The sequence below is a fragment of the Pantherophis guttatus genome, chromosome 2, assembly GCF_059756535.1.
Source record: "Pantherophis guttatus breed Tessera chromosome 2, ASM5975653v1, whole genome shotgun sequence".
NCBI lineage: Eukaryota > Metazoa > Chordata > Lepidosauria > Squamata > Colubridae > Pantherophis > Pantherophis guttatus.
This window is the reverse complement of record NC_142064.1, coordinates 102499973-102519858: the sequence shown is the minus strand read 5'-3', so window position 1 is coordinate 102519858 and position 19886 is coordinate 102499973. Positions and strand designations below refer to the sequence as shown.

At 42.3% G+C, this 19886-nt stretch overlaps 1 protein-coding gene across 1 annotated transcript in view; it reads left to right on the top strand.

Moving 5' to 3' along the window:
* The window catches only part of CASR (calcium sensing receptor), a 41400-nt gene that overhangs the window by 8303 nt on the left and 13211 nt on the right, over nt 1-19886 (top strand). The window contains exon 3 of the mRNA XM_060690311.2: nt 1392-2267. Within this exon, the coding sequence (XP_060546294.1) occupies nt 1392-2267 (876 nt within the window). The remainder of the gene's footprint in view (nt 1-1391; nt 2268-19886) is intronic.

Below are 19886 nucleotides of genomic sequence, written 5' to 3'. Positions count from 1 at the left end.
TTCAAGGGGAGCCCCATGTAGAGAGCGTTGCAGTAGTCAAGGCGAGAGGTGACGAGGGCATGAGTGACTGTGCACAGGGAATCCCGATCAAGAAAGGGCCGCAACTGGCGAATCAGGTGAACCTGACAAAAGGTCCCCCTGGTTACAGCTGTCAGATGTTCCTCCAAGGACAGCTGCCTATCCAGGAGGACTCCCAGATTGCGAGCCCCTTCTGTGGGGGCCAAAGACTCTCCCCCAATAGTCAGTGATGGAGTCAACTGACTATATCGGGATGCCGGGAGCCACAGCCACTCAGTCTTGGAAGGGTTGAGCTTGAGCCTGTTCCTCCCCATCCAGATCCGCACAGCCTCCAGGCACTGGGACATCACTTCAAGGGCATCATTGGGGTGGCCTGGGGTGGAGATGTACAGCTGGGTGTCATCAGCGTACTGGTGGTATCTCACCCCAAAGCCACGGATGATCTCGCCCAGCGGCTTTACATAAATGTTGAACAGAAGGGGCGAGAGGACCGATCCCTGCGGCACTCCACAGATAAGAGGCCTCGAGGTCGACCTCTGCCCCCCTGCCAACACAAACTGCGACCGGTCGGAGAGAAAGGAGGAGAACCACCGCAACACGGTGCCTCCCACCCCCAACTCTTCCAGCCGGTACAGCATGATACCATGGTCGATGGTATCAAAAGCCACTGAGAGATCTAACAGGACCAGAACAGAGGAGCAACCCCTGTCCCGAGCCCTCCAGAGATCATCAACCAATGTGACCAATGCCGTTTCCGTGCTGTGCCCAGACCTGAAACCTGACTGGAACGGATCTAGATAAGATGTTTCCTCCAGGAATTGTGGGAACTGTCACGCGACCACACTCTCAACAACCTTCGCCATAAAGCGAAGGTTGGAGCCAGGACGAAGGTTGGCCAATATTGCCGGATCCAGGGACGGCTTCTTGAGGAGAGGCCTCACCACCGCCTCTTTCAAGGCAGCGGGAAAGTGGCCCTCACTCAGCGAAGCGTTGATAACACCCTGGAGCCAGCCTCGTGTAACCTCCCGGGAAGCCAGTACCAACCAGGAGGGACACGGGTCCAGTAAACATGTGGCCGCACTAAGTCTCCCCAAAATCAATATCTCTTTTTGGATTGTTAGTTTACCTATTAAAGAGTCTTGAACTTTTTGTTTAAGGTGATCTTTCTAAGGCATAAATTTGGCAACATGCTGTCCATGTGTACCACTGCATCTGTGAGCAATTTCTTATTCACTTGAAAACCGCCCTTCTGATACAACATTTTTCCTTCTTTAAGGATGTGTTCATGGGATCACATCCTGTGTGAAATGTTTCAGAATAGTTTTTACTTAAAAGTGTTGCATAATAATTTATTCCCCTCTTTCCTTTTCCAGGTTAGCTATGCTTCATCCAGTCGGCTCTTGAGCAACAGGAACGAATACAAATCTTTCCTGAGAACTATACCTAATGATGAGCACCAAGCCACTGCTATGGCTGACATTGTAGAGTACTTCCGCTGGAATTGGGTGGGTACCATTGCAGCAGATGACAATTATGGCCGGCCGGGTATTGAAAAGTTCAGGGAAGAAACAGAGGAGAGAAACATCTGCATTGACTTCAGTGAGCTCATTGCCCAGTACTTGCCTGAGGATCAGATCCAACAGGTAGTAAAAGTCATCCAGAATTCCACTGCCAAAGTGATCGTTGTGTTCTCCAGTGCACCTGACCTAGAACCATTGATCAAAGAGATTGTCACACGGAACATCACTGGCAGAATTTGGCTGGCAAGTGAAGCCTGGGCCAGCTCGTCATTGATAGCAATGCCACAATTCTTTCATGTCATGGGGGGCACCATTGGATTTGCTCTTAAGGCAGGACAGATCCCTGGCTTTCGTGACTTTCTGCAGAAGGTAAACCCTAAGAAGTCTGCTAATAATGGATTTATTAAAGAGTTTTGGGAGGAGACGTTTAATTGCTACTTACCAGAAGGAAACAAAAATTTCCCAGGTTTTTTCCACAAAGGCTATGAAGAAGGCACTAGAGCTGGAAATGGTACAGCTTCATTCTGTCCCCCATGTACAGGGCGTGAGAACATCACTAGTGTGGAAACACCATATATGGATTATACCCACCTGCGGATATCTTATAATGTGTACTTGGCAGTATATTCCATTGCTCATGCTTTGCAGGATATATACACTTGCACTCCTGGGAAAGGACTGTTTGCCAATGGGTCATGTGCAGATATCAAGAAAGTTGAGGCATGGCAGGTAAGATTTGTTTTACTATAATTATTGTACTACATAATGTCTGATATAATTTGCAGAACAGCTAGCAGATTCTCACCTAATTGTCAGATTTGTGCTGCTATATGTATTAACATGCACAGTAGCCCTCTTCTAGGTTTAAATTAAATACAATGTGAAAGATACCCAATCAGATTAATTTCCCTTGCATTTGGAGAGCACCCAATTTTCCTATGTTCTTTTCCTTATTTAAGTGTCCCAGTCTGTTTTACAATCATGAGGGCAATGGAACAGATTCAAATGTTCTTGGTGCTTTTTATAACCTGATGGGTCAATAATAAACTCCAGAAAATCTCTTCTCTCAATATTTAAATCAGCTACATGAAGCTGCTAACTACTCCAAAAACTATTATTTGAAAGCAATGATAGCTTCTATGCAGAGTTCCTTAGTCATAAACAGTGTTAAACTGTGTTTATGGTTTCAATTTGTTTGTATTTTGGTTGGAATTTCATTCTCTGAGAATAATCATTTTAGCAGCTTGGGTGCATTTGATGACATTTTCTGTTGTAGTTTTGGTTCTTGATTAATCATCTTGAGTGATTCAGGTTTTCAAAATGAAAGGCAAGCTGTAGATAATCACGTGGGTCAACCCTATTCTCATCATTTGGTTGAAAGCAGAACTTAAAACAGTTCTTTTCATCCAGACACCAAAAAAGTTCCAGGCCAGGATGAAAAGATTTAAAAGATCAGATGAGGGAGCTGAAAAGTAAAGGGAAAGAGGCAATATTTCCCAAAACAGTTCTTAAAGTCTCAATAGTTAATCTGCATTTGTAATCAAGCCAACACCCACAATCTGCTCAGTAAATTTAGCATTAGCCAACAAGCTCATGTATACACATTGACTAACACATCTCCACAGTGTCAAACAGTTGGACTAAGAACCTTGTTCCTTCAAACATCTATAATTCGACACACCACATTTAGTGGGCCTAGAACAGGGGTGTCAAACTCACAGTCCGTGGGCCGGATGAGTCATGCCCTGGCAATGCCCTCGCCCGGTTTAGCAAAAGGGGAAAAAGTCATGATACCTCACGTGATGATGCTGTGACGACACGAGTTTGACACCCCTGGCCTAGAAACATAAAACATACTGAGATTCATCCCCACTTTACAAGCCATGCCATCCAATAACTCCTATCATTGGCATGTCTTATGCCACTGATTCTCATATAGTTGACTACCAGTTTCAATTCTGGGTTGACTGTGTAATTAATGTCAGTATTGCTCTGGAAGCATATTAATAAAGCAAAAGAAGAGAAAAATGGTGCTTGACGCCTGTGTTGATCTAAGTCCTGTTTGTTAAACTTAAAAAATTGCTTGATCCTTTTGATATTTGAAGGGGCATAATGAAGGTATTACATTGATGTGGAATTTGGTTTTTTTCTTGTTCATTGGTCAATGCAGTTATTATTGCCTTTTATGTAAACTGTAGGAGTCCAATGAAGAAGATGTAGGAGCTATTCCATGCTATTAAGGCCAGATAGAACAGAGCTGTTCCTGAAGATCCTTTGACTACTAATGGACGTGAAATATGAATGCAGTGGGAGGATATTAAAGTCTAAAATGGGTGTTTCCCTGAAGCAGAAAACATTATTAGCATGATAGATTGTAGGTTAAGGAATAGGATAAGGTGGTTTTCCAGTTTATTTGGGGAAATGTCTGGGTGTGGTCCATGCACATGAGCATTGTGTAAGATGATGAGAAGCTGATATAGCAGATGGAAGAATCTGAAGACAAGGACCAGTTGAAGGAAGGCTGACTGGTACAGATGGCAGGGAGGAAGAGTAACAGTTTACAGTGATGGGAAAGTGTATGAACAGAGTAGTTCACCTGTTATTAGAGCCAAATGAGTCAATTCTGTCTCCTATACTATGTAATACTTGCATAAAATCTGTTAGGAATTTTAGACTGGAGAATCGTTAGAATGCTATACACCCGTATTATGCCAAGTGCTTTACTGCTCTTTGCCGTCAGTGTCTTAAGACGTGTATCGCCTAAATTCATGCATTCATTTTATTATTGAATGTATTGCATTCCTGAATATAAACAGAAAGTTAGTTTACAACAATTTAAAAATAGAAATTATAAAAAGGAATACAATTGATACATTTACAGTTAAGCCAAAATTTAAAACCATATCTTTCAAAAAATAAAAACGGCTAGATTGCTAAAATTAGCCCAGGCAAATGCAGTGTTGTTAATCATGAGGAATCGGGACTCAAAGACTGGAGGCCTGACATTCTGGAATATATCACATTTCTCCTGAATGAACAGGTGCAGAGTGTCCGGGAGTGCTCCTTTATCCTCAGGTGTCAGTGGGTTCCCAGGTAACAGTTGTGGTGTGTTATACTGTTGTGTTGTTGTGACAAGGGTTTCAGCTTCATTCCAATGTAATTATTATCACATGTTTTCTGTGAAGCTGTCCTTAAATTGTCCATATGTCAGGCCCCAAAAACCAAGAATGATACAGGGAGTTATTTCTGAGTAGTTTCTTTATTCTTCACCTACAGAAACAATCTTACCATGCTAAAACAACTACGCTATATGCCAAAACTATAGATGTACTCTGTGAACTTCTAGGAAGGGTCTTTGCCCTCTTCCTGCCTACCACACCTTCCAAGCTCCGCCTCCTCTTTGCTCTCTGGGAAGTAACCCCTCCTTCTTGGGATACCAGATTACATTCCAGCATAATAAGATCCAGTTGATGCAAAATACAAGAACTAGGTTAATGATGTAAGTACTAAGATCACATGAAAGCTGTTTTAACACCTGTGTTGGTTGTGAGTTGCTTTCTAGGCACAGTGGAATAGGTTGTATGGTTGAATCTAGCATTGAAATGCAGGAGGAAGGGAATTTTTCCTAACGGGTTAAGAGGCAGATCAGCCTTGAGTCCTTGGTTTATAGAAAGAGCTCCAGAAGGCACCCTCCCTAAACCTTTATGGGATTTATCTGATAATTTTGCAGAGTATGTTTTTATCTGACAAGATTCCTGATTATGGTGGAACAGCAATAAAGAAACTATTATGAGCAATCCCTTGTGTTGTTCTTGATACCTTATGCCTGACATGTTGTATGAAGGCTTGACTTTTCCAAAATCTGGGCTTCAGGATCCCTACTAAGGTGGGTCTGAGTGAATTACTATGGAGGAAGCTGGCAGCATCTGGGTACACTAACCTATATCTATTGGACTGGAAATATTCCTTACAAAATGGAAAGTAAAGCAGATTGACTTTATACCAATCTACATATTCTTAAACACTTGATATAGATAGCATGGACTTAGACTAGAAGAGGGCGCCCAACATTTCTGGGCATAGGGAATTTTGATAATGTGTATATTCTCCTATAATGGCTATTAACAAGACCATTTTCCTGGTTATAATCACTCTCATAATGACATGACTACTTCCAAAACAAAAAGGCACAGTGGAGAAGTTGACAGAAAAATTAGTTGCCTAATATGCCAAATACAAGGCAGAAATGGGTATTTGCGCTCAAAATACAAAACCACTTTTCTAAACAAGTTCACAGAAGGAATAATTCCAAGTAGCCATCTGTGAAATAGTATCCACTTCACAGATGATGAACTGCTGGTGCACACCTATCTTGAAAAATGCATACATACCACATCAATAAAAGTATTCCCTGTATTAAACTGGGATTACAGTATTAAACTGTAATTAAATAGCCACCACAGAAGGAACACAAGCAAAACATCATTCACATCATTTTTTGCTTCTTCTACGAGGTTGCACCATTCTGTTCTAGGACAGGTCATGCATCAGAGTAACTCATGGAATTTCTATGTCAAATCCAGGCAATTACATCTCATTCAGAAAATCATTAATTTGATGTTATGAATGAATGAGGGCCAGTAAATTAAAAGTCAGTCCTAAAAATACATTGATATGTTGCTGGATGATTTGCCTCTCCAGGAAGGACAGATCAACAGTCTGTTGCAGATGGATGCTAAAAAGGATCAGTCTGCAGTCTAGATGTAAGCTAAGATCCCCCATGGTCACTGGGATCTCCAGTATCAACAATATGGTTCACCAAGGTGAGACAGGTGTGCCTGTTGTGGCCCCTCTTGTCCAAGAAGAGCCTGTTTAAACTTATCTATAGTGAAATAATTCCCAGATCAGATTACTTCTATCTGCTGCATGTGCTGCTGTCTTTTAAAGCTGCTCAGAAACTAGCAATAATTCAAAACAGAAATGATAGACCACTAACTGGGATCAGTTAATACTGCTTTAAAAAAACTCCTTTGACTCCTTGTCTGTTAGGTTCTGGGTTTTTGGAGAACTGGAAACTCCAAGTATCCATTTGTATATATACCAAGATTGGCTTTAGATGAGGCAAATGTCTGTTAAGGCAGACAGTTCCCTCAGGTATAGAATTCTCATTTTGAAGAGGCTTGTCTGCTATCTCCTTGACATGGAGCTGCCTGAGTGCCCAGTGGGCAGGAAAATGGGACCCATATATATTTTTAAAGCCCTGTAAATGTTTTTATGGAGAACATTTATTCAAGAACAATGACTTATTTATTTATTCAAAACAAGAAATGCATACAAATAGCTTACATTCCTTAATCTGTTTTCTTTTATGGCAGGCTTCATGTCCTGGCTAATTCTTCCTACTTATCTTTCTGAGTTCTTCTTATCCTAAAAATGTATTCAGTCTTTTCCCTTTTCTCCTAATAGGATCACGGTCCATTAAATCTTCATTCCTATTCTGTTTTTCCTTGCTTCTTGACTTAAAGTGGCAATTTAAGATCCTTTCATTTTTAATGCTGCTTATTGTTCTCGTCTTATGCTGTATGACAGCTTGGAAATGTTCTATATTGAAGAGCTGGCTGCAAATATTGTTTCTTTATGCAATGTTCAACCCACTTTTATTATTAAAAAAAAACAATCAGTGGATGGGCAGCTCATAAGGAAGCAGTCATGCCAGGTTCTGACCCATACAAAGCTTTGTGTTTGAGATGAGAATTTAGCAGTGTATGGCATGTGTGGAAAAGATTGGTAATGGGCAGGGGGAAAAGGCCATCTTGCGTAAGCGGGCTATTTTGTTCTGTTGTTTAAATTATGAAGAATAAGAGTAAGTCACTTCGCAAGTCATCCATAAACTATCTCATAGAGAGGCAGTCCACCTCTGCTGGTAGTTGAACTCTGTCACTGGGTTCATCTAATGAGAAACTCCTACACTGCACGGTAATGTTCCTTTCTTTCAACATATTAATTTCAGTAAGACAGGGCCATGCTGCATGTTCTAACATTTGCCTTTCCACAAATTAATGGACGTGCTTTATCAGGTGACAGAAGAATTCAGTATCAATATTGTTTTCAGTTTAGGTTGAAACAGATGGGGTCAGGACTTTAATGTTCAGATAGAAGTCCCCACATCTAGAAAGGAACTCAGGCTAATGGGCTGCTTCAGGAGAAAACACGTATCATTTTCGAAAAGTTTCCATACTGGGCATATTTGTGAAAAACCCTAGCCATTATATCATGTTTTGCCAGAATTCTCCCCAGAAGAACAGATGAACTGAGCTTTAGGTCAGAAAGAAAAAGTCCAAGAGAATATGATTTCCTTGCATTGAGAATAAAATGTATATATATGCTTTGAAAAGAAACAGGAAGAATATAAAATATTAGAGCAAATTGCCTAAAGTTAGAAAAGTCTCTGTCTTGAATCTTTTATTACATTTATGTTTACTACCTTTTTAAATGGATTTCCTGCCTAGAGCTCAAGGCAAAACAATTTGTATCCTTCCCTTCCCCCATTCTTATTCCCTCTTGGTCCTCACAATAACCTAGGTTGGGTTAAGAAAGAAGGGCCAATCTGCAATAGGATTGTAACATGAACATTTCTCAACCTATTCTTTTGGGCTGTTTTCCTTCATATTTTGCTTTTTGAGTGCTGTTTTTATGAGGTTGGAGTGGAAGCAATATTGTAATTTCTCTGTGCTACCAAGACACACCTGCTGCAATCTAGCCATTTTATAATTCCTATTGGTGATAATGGTTTAGGTGCCAAACCTGTTTTGTGACATTTTCCTCATCTTCTTCTTTATCCTCTGGCAGAGTATTAGGAGCTTTCAGGTAGCAAAGTTAGTATCACTTTTTTAAAAAAAGGATTTTAGGCCATTTTTCACTGAGCCCACATGAAATTATACAACTAAGGAACAGTACTCCATTTTTACTTTGAAGCTTGTGTTCCTGTGCAGTGATAAAGCTGTAATGGCAGTGTGATGTCCTACTTCCCTTATAATTGTAGTACAGTACTATAGATGGCTTGCAGTATTTGTTGCTTCTATAAACACAAATGCTAAGACAGAAACCAATAAATAAATTTGATTCAGAATCTGATCCAATTATACTAGGAAAAGTAGGCATTGCGACCATCTATAACATTCACAGTGCTGCAGGAAAAGCAATTCAGAAAGAAGAAATGTCTGTCTACAGTATGTCTTTTAAAATGTTTGTGTTGAGTGTAAGGGAAGGAGTTGGTTATTGTTGTTTTTGGACTAGAATACACCCAGTCAGAAATTTTCCATCAATGCCTGACTAAACTTTAAAGAACAGTTGAGTGGGGGGAATCCAATTCTCTTAAATGTTAAAAACGTTTATGAATTATGCTCAGTGCTTTCTCAGGCCTAATTTGATTTGATCCTAATTTGATCAGGAAGAAGTATTTCCTAATTCAAATCTGGAAGGCCTTTTGTCCTGAAGTGTTTTTCATAAATTGAATATTTGAATAATCTTTTAAACCTTGAAATTATCTGGGTAAGGATTATAATAGTCCTGTAGTATTATGTTGCCAATGTGGGATTGAAACTCAGAAAATACTGCAGTAACTTGCTTAAAGCTCAAAGATTTTCCCCACTGCTGAGCTGAACTGTTCACCACCTACATAATCTTGAATCAGCAGAAAGTTAGACTGGCATGAAATCGACTGTCTCCATGCCAATTCCCATCCTGTCTCTATTGTCTCTGTTCCCAGTCACTGTCATTCACCTAATTTCCTTCAAGGTGTCAGAACTATGAAGCAGCAATCAGGACTGCAAAGAAACTAATAAGCATCAAATCTGAGATCTGTTAAGTAAGATTTGTTAGAACACCACAAGAATTCTGACAAATACTCTGGCTTTCAGATGTGAGCTTTATTTACAACTAATTCAAAGCAGTTTAAGTTCTTTTATTCTTTCTCTTGCCCTTCAATGTAGGTGGGGAGAAGGCAAGTCAACCAGTACTTTGATGTAATTTACCCAATGGCTGCCTCTTTATCAGTGTGACAATATACTCCCACAATAGCTTAGCATTTCTTTAACATCTTCAATTGTGATAAATTAAGAGGAGAAATGCTAAATCATCATCATCAATTAAAATTGCATGCTGGCTGATTTTCAACGACTTTCAAACCAATCCAAGATCAAACTTGACAAGGTAACAGATTAGATCAGGGATGTCAAATTTACGGTGTCACGACGGCATCATGTGACATATCGGGACTTTTTCCCCCTTCACTAAACCGCGTGGGGGCAAAGCCAACACGTGACGCATCCGGCCCGTGGGCCGCAAGTTTGATACCCCTGGACTAGATGGATACTTTTTAAACACTTATACATCTGCAGATGTCTTAAACAGGTTCCATGGGATGGGGAAAAGAAACTGACAACATCATGGGGAAACTGCAGAGAAAATATGTTGTCAAATGATTTTGTGCCATCATGCTTTGATATAAGAGTAGAAAGGCTCTCAGTCACTTAAACTGCACAAAAATATTAGATTGTACTGTATATTATTTGGCCTAATAGGTGGCTAATTCAGTCAGAGACTGGTCTCCTACACATTTACACAGAAGTGAGTAAATGCTTCTGGCCAGCTCTGATCACCATGATACAAAAAAGATGCTGGGACCCTAGAAAGAGTGCAAAGAAGAGCAATAAAGATGATTAGGACACTTGAGGCTAAACAGTACAATGAGCAGCTAAGGAAATTAAATATGTTTAGCCTTACAAATAGAAGGCTGAGGTGTGCTATAATAGCTGTCTTCCAATATTTAAAGGGCTGTCACAGGGAAGAGATATTGATTTATTCTCCATAGCACCAGAGGGTAAAATAAGAAGAAATGAGTGGAAGCTCATCAGAGGAAGATCCAATCTGGAAATAAGGAGGAATTTCTTGACAGTGAAAACTATTAAGCAACGGAACAGCTTTCTTCCTGGAGTTGTGGATGCTCCATCAATGGAGGTTTTCAAGAAACATTGGACAATCATTTGTCTGGGATGGTATAAGAACTCCTGCCTTGGGCAGAGGGTTGCACTAGAAGATATTTAAGTTCTTTTCCAGCCCTATGATTCTGTGATTGCCACTGAGATAAATGGTGACCAGTTTTAAGTAAGTGTGCATAGGACTCCAGTCATATAAACTACAGCAGCTTAAAATATACATCTATGGAAGGAGTGTGTATCCACACATCCTGGTATACTACTCTCATCTTCAGCCTCAGCGGTCCTGTTTTGATGGAGAAAATCTGAAGAAGTATTTCAGCTATTTGTGACTAACATTGAGCTGAATGTAGACACTATATTCTTGAATTACAGCTACTTTTCAGATTATCCCAGTCAACAAGGAAAGACTAGAAATGTGGGGCAAGGCCAAAATTGTATCCCCAGCATCTTTCCTATAATCCAAATTTTCATCATTCCAAAAAGAGATTAATAAGTCGGTTTGCTTTTTAACATGACAAATAAATAGAAGTAGAAGAGATGTGTGCAGATTAAGGGGGGATGTTTTGCAAAACTGCAAAAAAAATTATTTTTTAGAAGTTGCTATGAAATTTGGAGCAAGGTAAATCAGCTAAGGGTGCTTTTCTTAAAGGAACGACTCCTGTCCATCATTCACAAAAGACATATAACTCCCTCCCCAACCGTATCATGTTCTGTCCCATTACTATGGAAAAGAATCAAAAAAGCTGCACTTGAGGAAACTCTTGTTGAGAAAAAAACTTGGGGATCTCTTGAACCAGGATTGTATCAGGACACCTGACAAAGCACAGCCACCACTTTTTGGAGCAACTTCCTACTTAATAACTATAATCCCCTTTGTTTATAATGTATTTTTAAATATCTTCTCTGTCCTTATTGCTGTGACTTTTGCACCTTTTTATAGTTACAGATTGTCAATGATTAGCCCAACTGTTTTGTGTTAAGAGCCTGTCCTCTATGTTTGTAACTAAAGATAGAAACATAAGTACCCAGGAATCTATTTCAGAGCATTTAAGAGAAGCCCAGTGCATATCAGGGAAGTCTGAACAGAGGTTACCAGGGCCAATTAAAAGAGTATATTAGATTACTGATATGACATATGGGCTTGTTTTTAAAATATGGGCTTGTTTTTAAAACAAGTCATGGAGGCTAGCTGATTGCAGTGATGTTTAGGCAGAAGGGGGCATCTAATCTTGTGACTTCCCAATTGATTCATCTAGTTCCACTTCTGGTACCAGAACATACATACAGTCCTGCTGGGAAAGGGTCATAATCATTTATCATACTAAAGAATAGGGACTCTGGGGCCACTAATGGAAAGACAAAAGATGTTAACTTCTGTTGCATTAGGTAATGAGGGAACAATTTCATGGCTTCTCCTTTCCCATTTGGTGTTCAAAGAGAGGGATTGGCAATTTGGACCATTTGGAATTTTGACAACATGAAATAGACACTCACAAAATTTCAGCATGGAAAGATACAAAATGTTATTTTACCCAAAGGCAAACTCATTATCTACACTCCAAGATGTTCCCTATCAGTTTCTGGGCCGGTAGATAGAGGTCACTGGACTTCAACCACTTAAGTTTTTTTTTTTTTTTATTGTCTATAGAGGCTGGAGACATTCATGTAAATAAAACTGACATTGTAGGTTGGGCTTTTGTTTCAGAATGTGCTAATTAAATTACACACACACACACACACACACACACACACACGAGAGAGAGAGAGAGAGAGAGAGAGGGAGGGAGGGAGGGAGGGAGAGATCACACTGCAGAATTTTTAAAGATGTCCATGTTTTTTCAAGCTGTTTCTTTGTATTGGGAGATCTGCAATTTACATATTAGAATATGATTTCTGGTGGGATTAGGGCTCATCCATCCCTAGGACCAGATTCATCTTTTCTTTTCTTCTTACTTCTTGGAAAACATTGTTACACTTTTGTTAAAAACCTGGTTCTCCTTACCCATGATAATACAAGAAAACAAGACTGAGCATTTTGAGACAGTATAATTTTTCTATCCTTTCCAAGACAACTCCAAAACAAATTAAGAAACAAACATCCTTGGTGAGACCCACCTGTAGCCATTAATCTCTTGGCAGTGAGAAAAATAATTTGATCATACTAAAAAATTTTCCCAGCACAATTTGTTACAAGGAACTCCTATTTCTGAACATTGCTCGAACCTTTAACAATTATACTTAATCAGTATTACTGACATATAAGAAACTTCAAAGAGAATGGACAAATAAAATCTCAGATTACATCTCATCCTTAGGATCTACACCAGGCAGCATTTGTTTCACCCTTTTTGGCATGAAAGAGTGCAGTCATCCTTCAGCCCTCATCTTGGCTGGGGAACAAAATGCCTATCTCAAGTCCATGGCATAACTGCCATCATTTTCTTGCCTCCATAATCTTTTTTTAACACAAGGAAGTAGAAGGAAATTTATTAGAAAGGAGATCTTCCCTTTCTAGTCCTCTACATGAAAGGAAGGCAAACAATATTCTCATGTGTGCTGCTTGAAGAGTCCACGCATGGATTTCAATTCATCTGATTGGCCAGAGACTGAGTTGCAAAATCTTTGGCCATGCCTCCTCCTCCTGGCCGAGCCTCAGTTTTTTCAACTCAGTCGGCCTAGAGAGACATATCTTCAGTTGATCATACTAATTAATAAAGCATAATTTGGAAATTGGGCATTAAAAAAAATCGGCAGTCATTTTAAAGCCACTAGAGCGCTGAGAGCGTGCTTGGGTTGCCTTCCACGCCGGGAGCACTGACGCAATTGCTGCCGCCGCCGTCATTGCCGCGTGGTCAGCTTATTTATCCAGCAAGGTAGCAGCGACCACCAGAGGTCGGAATTAGTCTTGGGAAGACCGAGGAGTCGGTCAGAGGCTGGTTGGACACAGCGTGCTGGAAGAGCTGTTCGCTGTGCTGCACAGAGATTGGAGCGCTGATAGCCACCATTTTGGGGCGGCAGCCAAGATCACCAAGCCATTGCGAGCTGCAGCAAGGGCCAAGAGGCTTGTAAGACAGCTTTGTAGCAGAGAGCGGCCATTCAACGACCGAGGCTTCAGTCAGAATCCAGGAAGACAGCCATTACGCACAAGTAAACCGTGTTGCCTGTTTCAGGAACTGATTGTGAGGTGGCATTAGTAATTGTGTTGTCGGTTTTGCTCCCTTTTCCACTGCTCTGCTTTTGCATCCTGTATTGCACAAACAAACAGTTTGGCACTTTTCTAGAGGCCTGGACTGCACAGTGAGTATCCAGCATTTTTGCTCAGTGATTAAACATTCCCTTCTAGCAAATTGATTGCAATCTGTGTGACTTATCAAGACTCTCACTACCAGCTGTTACAGCAATAATGGCAGACTGCATAGATTCAAACAGCAGTATTTCTGCTGGATCTTCCCCCAGATAGCAGATAGCTGGGTGTTCTGAGCCAAAGAAGGCAAGATCAGGAGCAAAAGGACCTTCTACCAGATCCAAGTCCAAGCATTCCAAATCAACTTCTTTAGCATCTGACAAAGATGCCAAAAGAAGATAGAAGGCCCTGGAAAAGCATTTTGCAAAAGCAGGCAGAGGCTGCAAGGAGCCCGGGGATTTCTGGTAGTGCTAGTGTGCCTTGCATGCCTTTAGCACTGGAAATACCATCACAAACACTACTGGAGGACCAGCTAAATTGGTCTCCTAATGTGATTCCAGAGGGACAGGAATTTCATGCTATTCCCTATCAGGAAGAGAGTGATCATGCCTCCGGCCTGTCTGCTTCAGGATTGCTGTATCTGTATCTGGCAACAGACCTTCCGTTCCATCTGCCATCTTTACTCCTACAGTGGCGGGGCTCCACCCTTAGGAGAATCCAGACCAGAACTTGTCTGTAGAATTATGTAATGCCATAGCACAAACTATTGCGCAAGGTATCAATGCAGCTTTCATCCAAAGGGGATTAATTGGGCCATTAAATCCAGGACCTTCGCAGTCTGGAGGCCTACATCAGAACTTGCATCCAGATAAAGGTTATTTCAGGGAGCCTCATTCCCCACCCCCATCAATGCAAAGCAAGGCCTTGCTGGTGGGGGAGGAAGAATTGGGTGGTTTTGAATTTTCTGAGGATGAAGGGGTTTCCCTAGACAAACCCTCGTATTCTGGGCTTTTCCACCCTAACCTTTTTAAGACCTTATTATTTAAGGCCAAATCAACAGCCAACATGGGTAGGACGGGGAGTGTTGATGAAATCCCCTTGGAATTTTGGGATCCCCGTGCCAGTCTCTTTACAGAGCAGGTCACAGCACAGGAAGTGATTCCTTCTCCCAAGTTCTTTGTGGATGTCATTCAAAGGCAGTGGGTCCATCCCTGCCCCTAGTGGCATTGACAAGAAAATGTACACAGCAGAGCAGGAACTAGAGGAGCTCCTACAGATTCCAACTGTGGATGCACCACTGGCCACCTTGGCTTCAGCAGCAATTCTTCCCTCAGACACTGCAGAGGGGTTGAGAGCTGAGGATAGGAAAGCAGAGCTGTCTGCCCGTAAAACTCACCAAGCAGCCACTTGGGCAATTAGATCAGCCACAGCCGCATCCTTCTTCTCTAGAACATTGCTCTTATGCCCGAGGCAGATGCAGACTAGGACCTCTTCAGAGGATACCCGTCTGCAGCAGGATATCAGTAAATTAATTGCTGCAGCTGAGTATTCAGCTGATGCAACTCTCAATGCGGCCAAATTCGCCTCAAGGGCTCTGGCGTCCAATGTTACTTCCAGACATTAGTTTTGGCTACGCCAGTGGCAAGCCAACATGAAATCCAAATGGAGATTAGCATCTGCTCCATTCAGGGGATGTCAGTTGTTTGGGGAAGTCTTAGATCCAATCCTGGTGGAGGAAAAGACAAATGAAAGGCCTTTCCTCATTCTTAAAGCAAACGGACAGGAGATCTGCTCCCTTTTATCACAGGCAGCCCTTTCATGCCTTGGAGGTGGGATTCTCCACCCCACAGTATCACAGACAGTATCCCCACAGTATGGATAGGGCACAGAACAGGTCAGCATTCCGCGACAGAGCTCGTCAATCACAATCGAGATGGCCCTATCGGGGTGCCAGTAGCCAGCCTTACCGCCACACGAAATGACTCTCAGTCACATATCCCCATTGGCGGCCAGTTACAGATGTTTGTCAGTCAGTGGCAGGATACCACTACAGATGCTTGGGCATTGCAAACAATGAAGCTTGGGCTCACTCTAGAATTTTGTTCCAACCCCCCATGACTGTTTATTCTATGCCCAGTTCCCAGGGATGCCACCAAGAGGGCTCTGATGGACGCCGAGATTCAGCACCTGCTGGACATCATGGTCATAGAACCGGTGCCAGGGGATCAGAGGGTCTTGGATTTTATTCCATCCTCTTTCTGGTCCCAAAGAGTTCGGGGGGGTCAGAGGGCCATTTTGGATTTGAAGGAACTCAATGTACATATCCAGTATAAGAGGTTCAAAATGCAATCCCTGCATACGATCCTGGGTTGCATCAGACAGGGAGATCTTTTAACATCGATAGATCTCAAAGAGGCATATCTTCATGTCCCCCTCAGACTGTCCCACAGAAGGCTCCTCAGATTCTCATATGTAGGTCACCATTGGCAATACAGAGCACTTCCCTTCGGCCTTTCCTCGGCCCCACAAACTATCACCAAACTGCTAGATGTTGTAGCAGCACATCTGTGGGCGAGGCCCATATACCTACAATGTTACCTGGATGATGTACTAATTCAGTCATTGTCCTTAAGGCAGGCGGAAGAGGACCTTCAGATCATGGTCCACACTCTCCAGGATCACGGATTTTCTGTGAACTGGGGGAAAAGCCAGTTGACACTATCCACCAGTCTAACTCACCTAGGGGAGGTGATCAACACTCAGACATCACAGGTATTCCTGTCTCAGGAACGCCGAGCCAGCATAAGAGGGATGGTGGAGCAGATCAAATCCTTAGAGCTAGTTCCTTTACTACTTCTCTCCCAACTACTGTATTAGGGAAAATGATATCTTGCCTGGCCATAGTCCCTTGGGCTCGGTTGCATACAAGGGTCTTACAATTGCTCCTTTTACCCAGTGGGAGACCAGGGTGCAGCAATTCAATGGCCAAGATCAGGGTTCCCAAGCAGATCCTCTGTTCCCTGGACTGGTGAACGTCAGTCGCCATGGAGAACAACTGTCTCTTCCGAGAACCTTCCCGACTGGTGCTGACATTGGATGCCAATCTCTTCAGCTGGGGTGCCCACCTGTACTCCAGAGTGACGCAAGTTTGGTGGTCTCAGCAAGACCTGCTCAATGACATTAATTGGCTGGAGCTGAGAGTGGCTCATCTGGCGCTACGCCACTTTCAAACCAAATTGGCAGATCAGCACGTGATTCTACTGACAGACAATGTAACAGCCAAAGCGCATGTCAACAGACAGGGAGGCACTTGCTCCAGGGTCTTGATGCGTGAGGCAAAAGACTTATATCTCTGGGCAGAGAAACATCTGCGGTCCTTACGAGCGGAAAACATTTCTGGGACGTCCAACACTCAAGCGGACTAGTTGAGCTGAACAACCATCAACCAGTCCGAATGGCATCTCCACCCAGATCTATTTCACCAAATAATAGAAAGATTCCACCTTCCAGTCCTTGATTCATTTGACAGCCCACAGAACACTCAACTTCCATGATTTTATTCCAGGTTCTGAACACCAGCAGCTGAGGGGATCAAAGCCCTCCATTGCCAGTGGTCTGCCGAACTGTTGTACGCCTTCCCTCCAACCCCCCTAATACCGAGGGTCATCAGGAAGATCTTGGAGAAGGAGGAGGTGCTGATGGTGGCATCTCACTGGCGACGGCGCTCATGGTTTGCAAACCTGGTGATACTTTCCATCTCATCCCCATAGAAAATACCGCCCCACAGGATCTCCCTCAGCCAGGGGGCCCTGCAACACCCGGACCCTCATTGGCTCCGGTTGGCCATTTGGCACTTGAAAGGGAGATCCTCAGGAAGGGACATTTCTCAGGCAAATTAATTTCGACCATCCTTGCGTCCTGAAGGGCATCAACGAACAGGATATATGAGGCTACATGGGCTTCATTTTATTGCTGGTGTACTAAGGAGAAATTAGTTCCATAGGTCTTGGACTTTTTGGAAGTGGGTCTTGATAAGGAACTATCTACAAACACCCTCTGCCGGCAAGTGGCAGCTTTGGCCACCATCCTACCTGGCAAGGGAGCAGCTCCTTTCCCAGCACCCAAGGGTGCGTAGTTTTTTGAAAGGGGTAGCCAACCTGTTATCTCCAACTGTCCATAGATACCCAACTTGGGATCTGTCAGTTGTCTTGCAGGCGCTCACATCTCCTCCGTTTGAGCCCTTAGGACCAGCCAGCATCAGACTGTTTACTTTCAAGATTGCCTTTCTTATAGCGATCACATCTGCACACAGAATTTCGGAGCTGCCAGCCCTCTCTGTGCAACAAGACTTGTGCATTTTTCACCCAGATAGAGTTGTTCTCCGTTTAGACCCAACATTTGTACCAAAGATTAACACCTGGTTTCACAGAGCGCAAGAAGTTATTCTACCAGACTTCTGTCCCAAACCCAGGCATTCGCGTGAAAAGCACTGGCATACCTTAAATGTCCACAGAGCTCTATGTAAGTACACTAAGCCTACAGCTACTTTCCAACGAACAGAATCTCTGTTCATTTCATTTCAGTCCAGGTCTATGGGCAAGAAGATGTCTCCATCTACCATCGGATGTTGGCTAAAGGTGTGCATTGCGTTGGCCTACGAACATCAGGCTAGGTCCACACCACACGTATCACAGCACATTCAACCAGAAGTGCAGCCACCACAACGGCATGGGCTACGCAAGCCTCGATTCTAGAGATTTGCAGAGTGGCCACCTGGACTTCTCCCTCACCGTTTGTGAGGAATTACAAATTGGACAAGTTTGCCTCAGTGGAGGCGGCGTTTGAAAGACGGGTGTTACAGCGGGTTCTGCCGGCCGAAGAGACCGTGGACAAATCTGTCTCCCGCCCTACGACAATTTAGCTTGGGTATATCCCATGCTTGGACTCTCTAAGAAGTGCACAGGAGAATGAAAGTTGGACTTACCTGAACGTTCGTTCTATGTGCGCTGCAGGAGAGTCCAATCTCACCTTGGTTCTGGTACAGCCCGGGGTCCAGGTGTGATCAATTTTATCAGTTGGGGCTACGTCTTCTCCAGATCTATCTATTCGTTGAAAAAACTGAAGCTCGGCTGGGAGGAGGAGGTGTGGCCAAAGATTTTGCAACTCAGTCTCTGGCCAATCAGACAAATTGAAATCCATGCTTGGACTCTCCTGCAGCGCACATAGAACGAACGTTCAGGTATGTCCAACATTCATTTTGGCATTTATAATAAACTAGAAGATCAACATCAATTTATAATACAAAATAAATATTCACAGAAGCAGAATTGCAAAGATTTACCCAGGGCAAAGAAACTGAAGCCTTACCAGCAGTAGCTCAGACAGAAGAGGCAAACCAGCAGGAATTCGTAGTAGAGAAAGACATCTTACACATTGATTCATTTTCATTCACAAACCAGGAAGCACCGTCTTCTCTGACTTCTCAGGAAAAAAAAGCCCTCTAGCTAAAGAATAATTGAAACAAAGAATAACTGAGCATCTAGAACAAAAATAATAAAGTTGCCTGCATTGAAGCTTGTTCAAAAGTAACAGCTAACATAAGCATTAAAAGATGCCAATACTGTAATATGAAATCTAAAACAACATTTGCCTATCCCAGGTCCTTAGTAAGGGATGGGGAATTGTGGTGGGTGGGAGTGTGTTTGGGGATTGTTATGTGTGTTGGACCTGGTCTTTGGGTGTTAAGTGAATTTCGTTGTATGGGTATACTGTGTATACACGTACAATGACAATAAAGTTATTATTATTGATAGACAGATAAAAATGCCAAATCCAGTTCAAACATTTGGCTGATTATGTGATGAACCATAACTATTAATAATGCAACCAATCATAATAATATAGCCCTATATAGAGATCAACATGTTCCTAGATAATAATTTCATTCAAAAGAGTGGGACAGTGATGATAGTTTGCAAGAACTAAGGCAAACTCATTTTTCCTTATCCGATTCTTGTTCTCTTATTTGTTTTTTTATACAAAACATTTAAGCCCAGAATGACTGAAATTGAATTATTTTTCTATTGCAAGTGATATGACCTTGACATGTATTTGTACAAACAGAGAATGAGGGAGGGACCTTGTAGAAGTCCCAATATTCCTTTC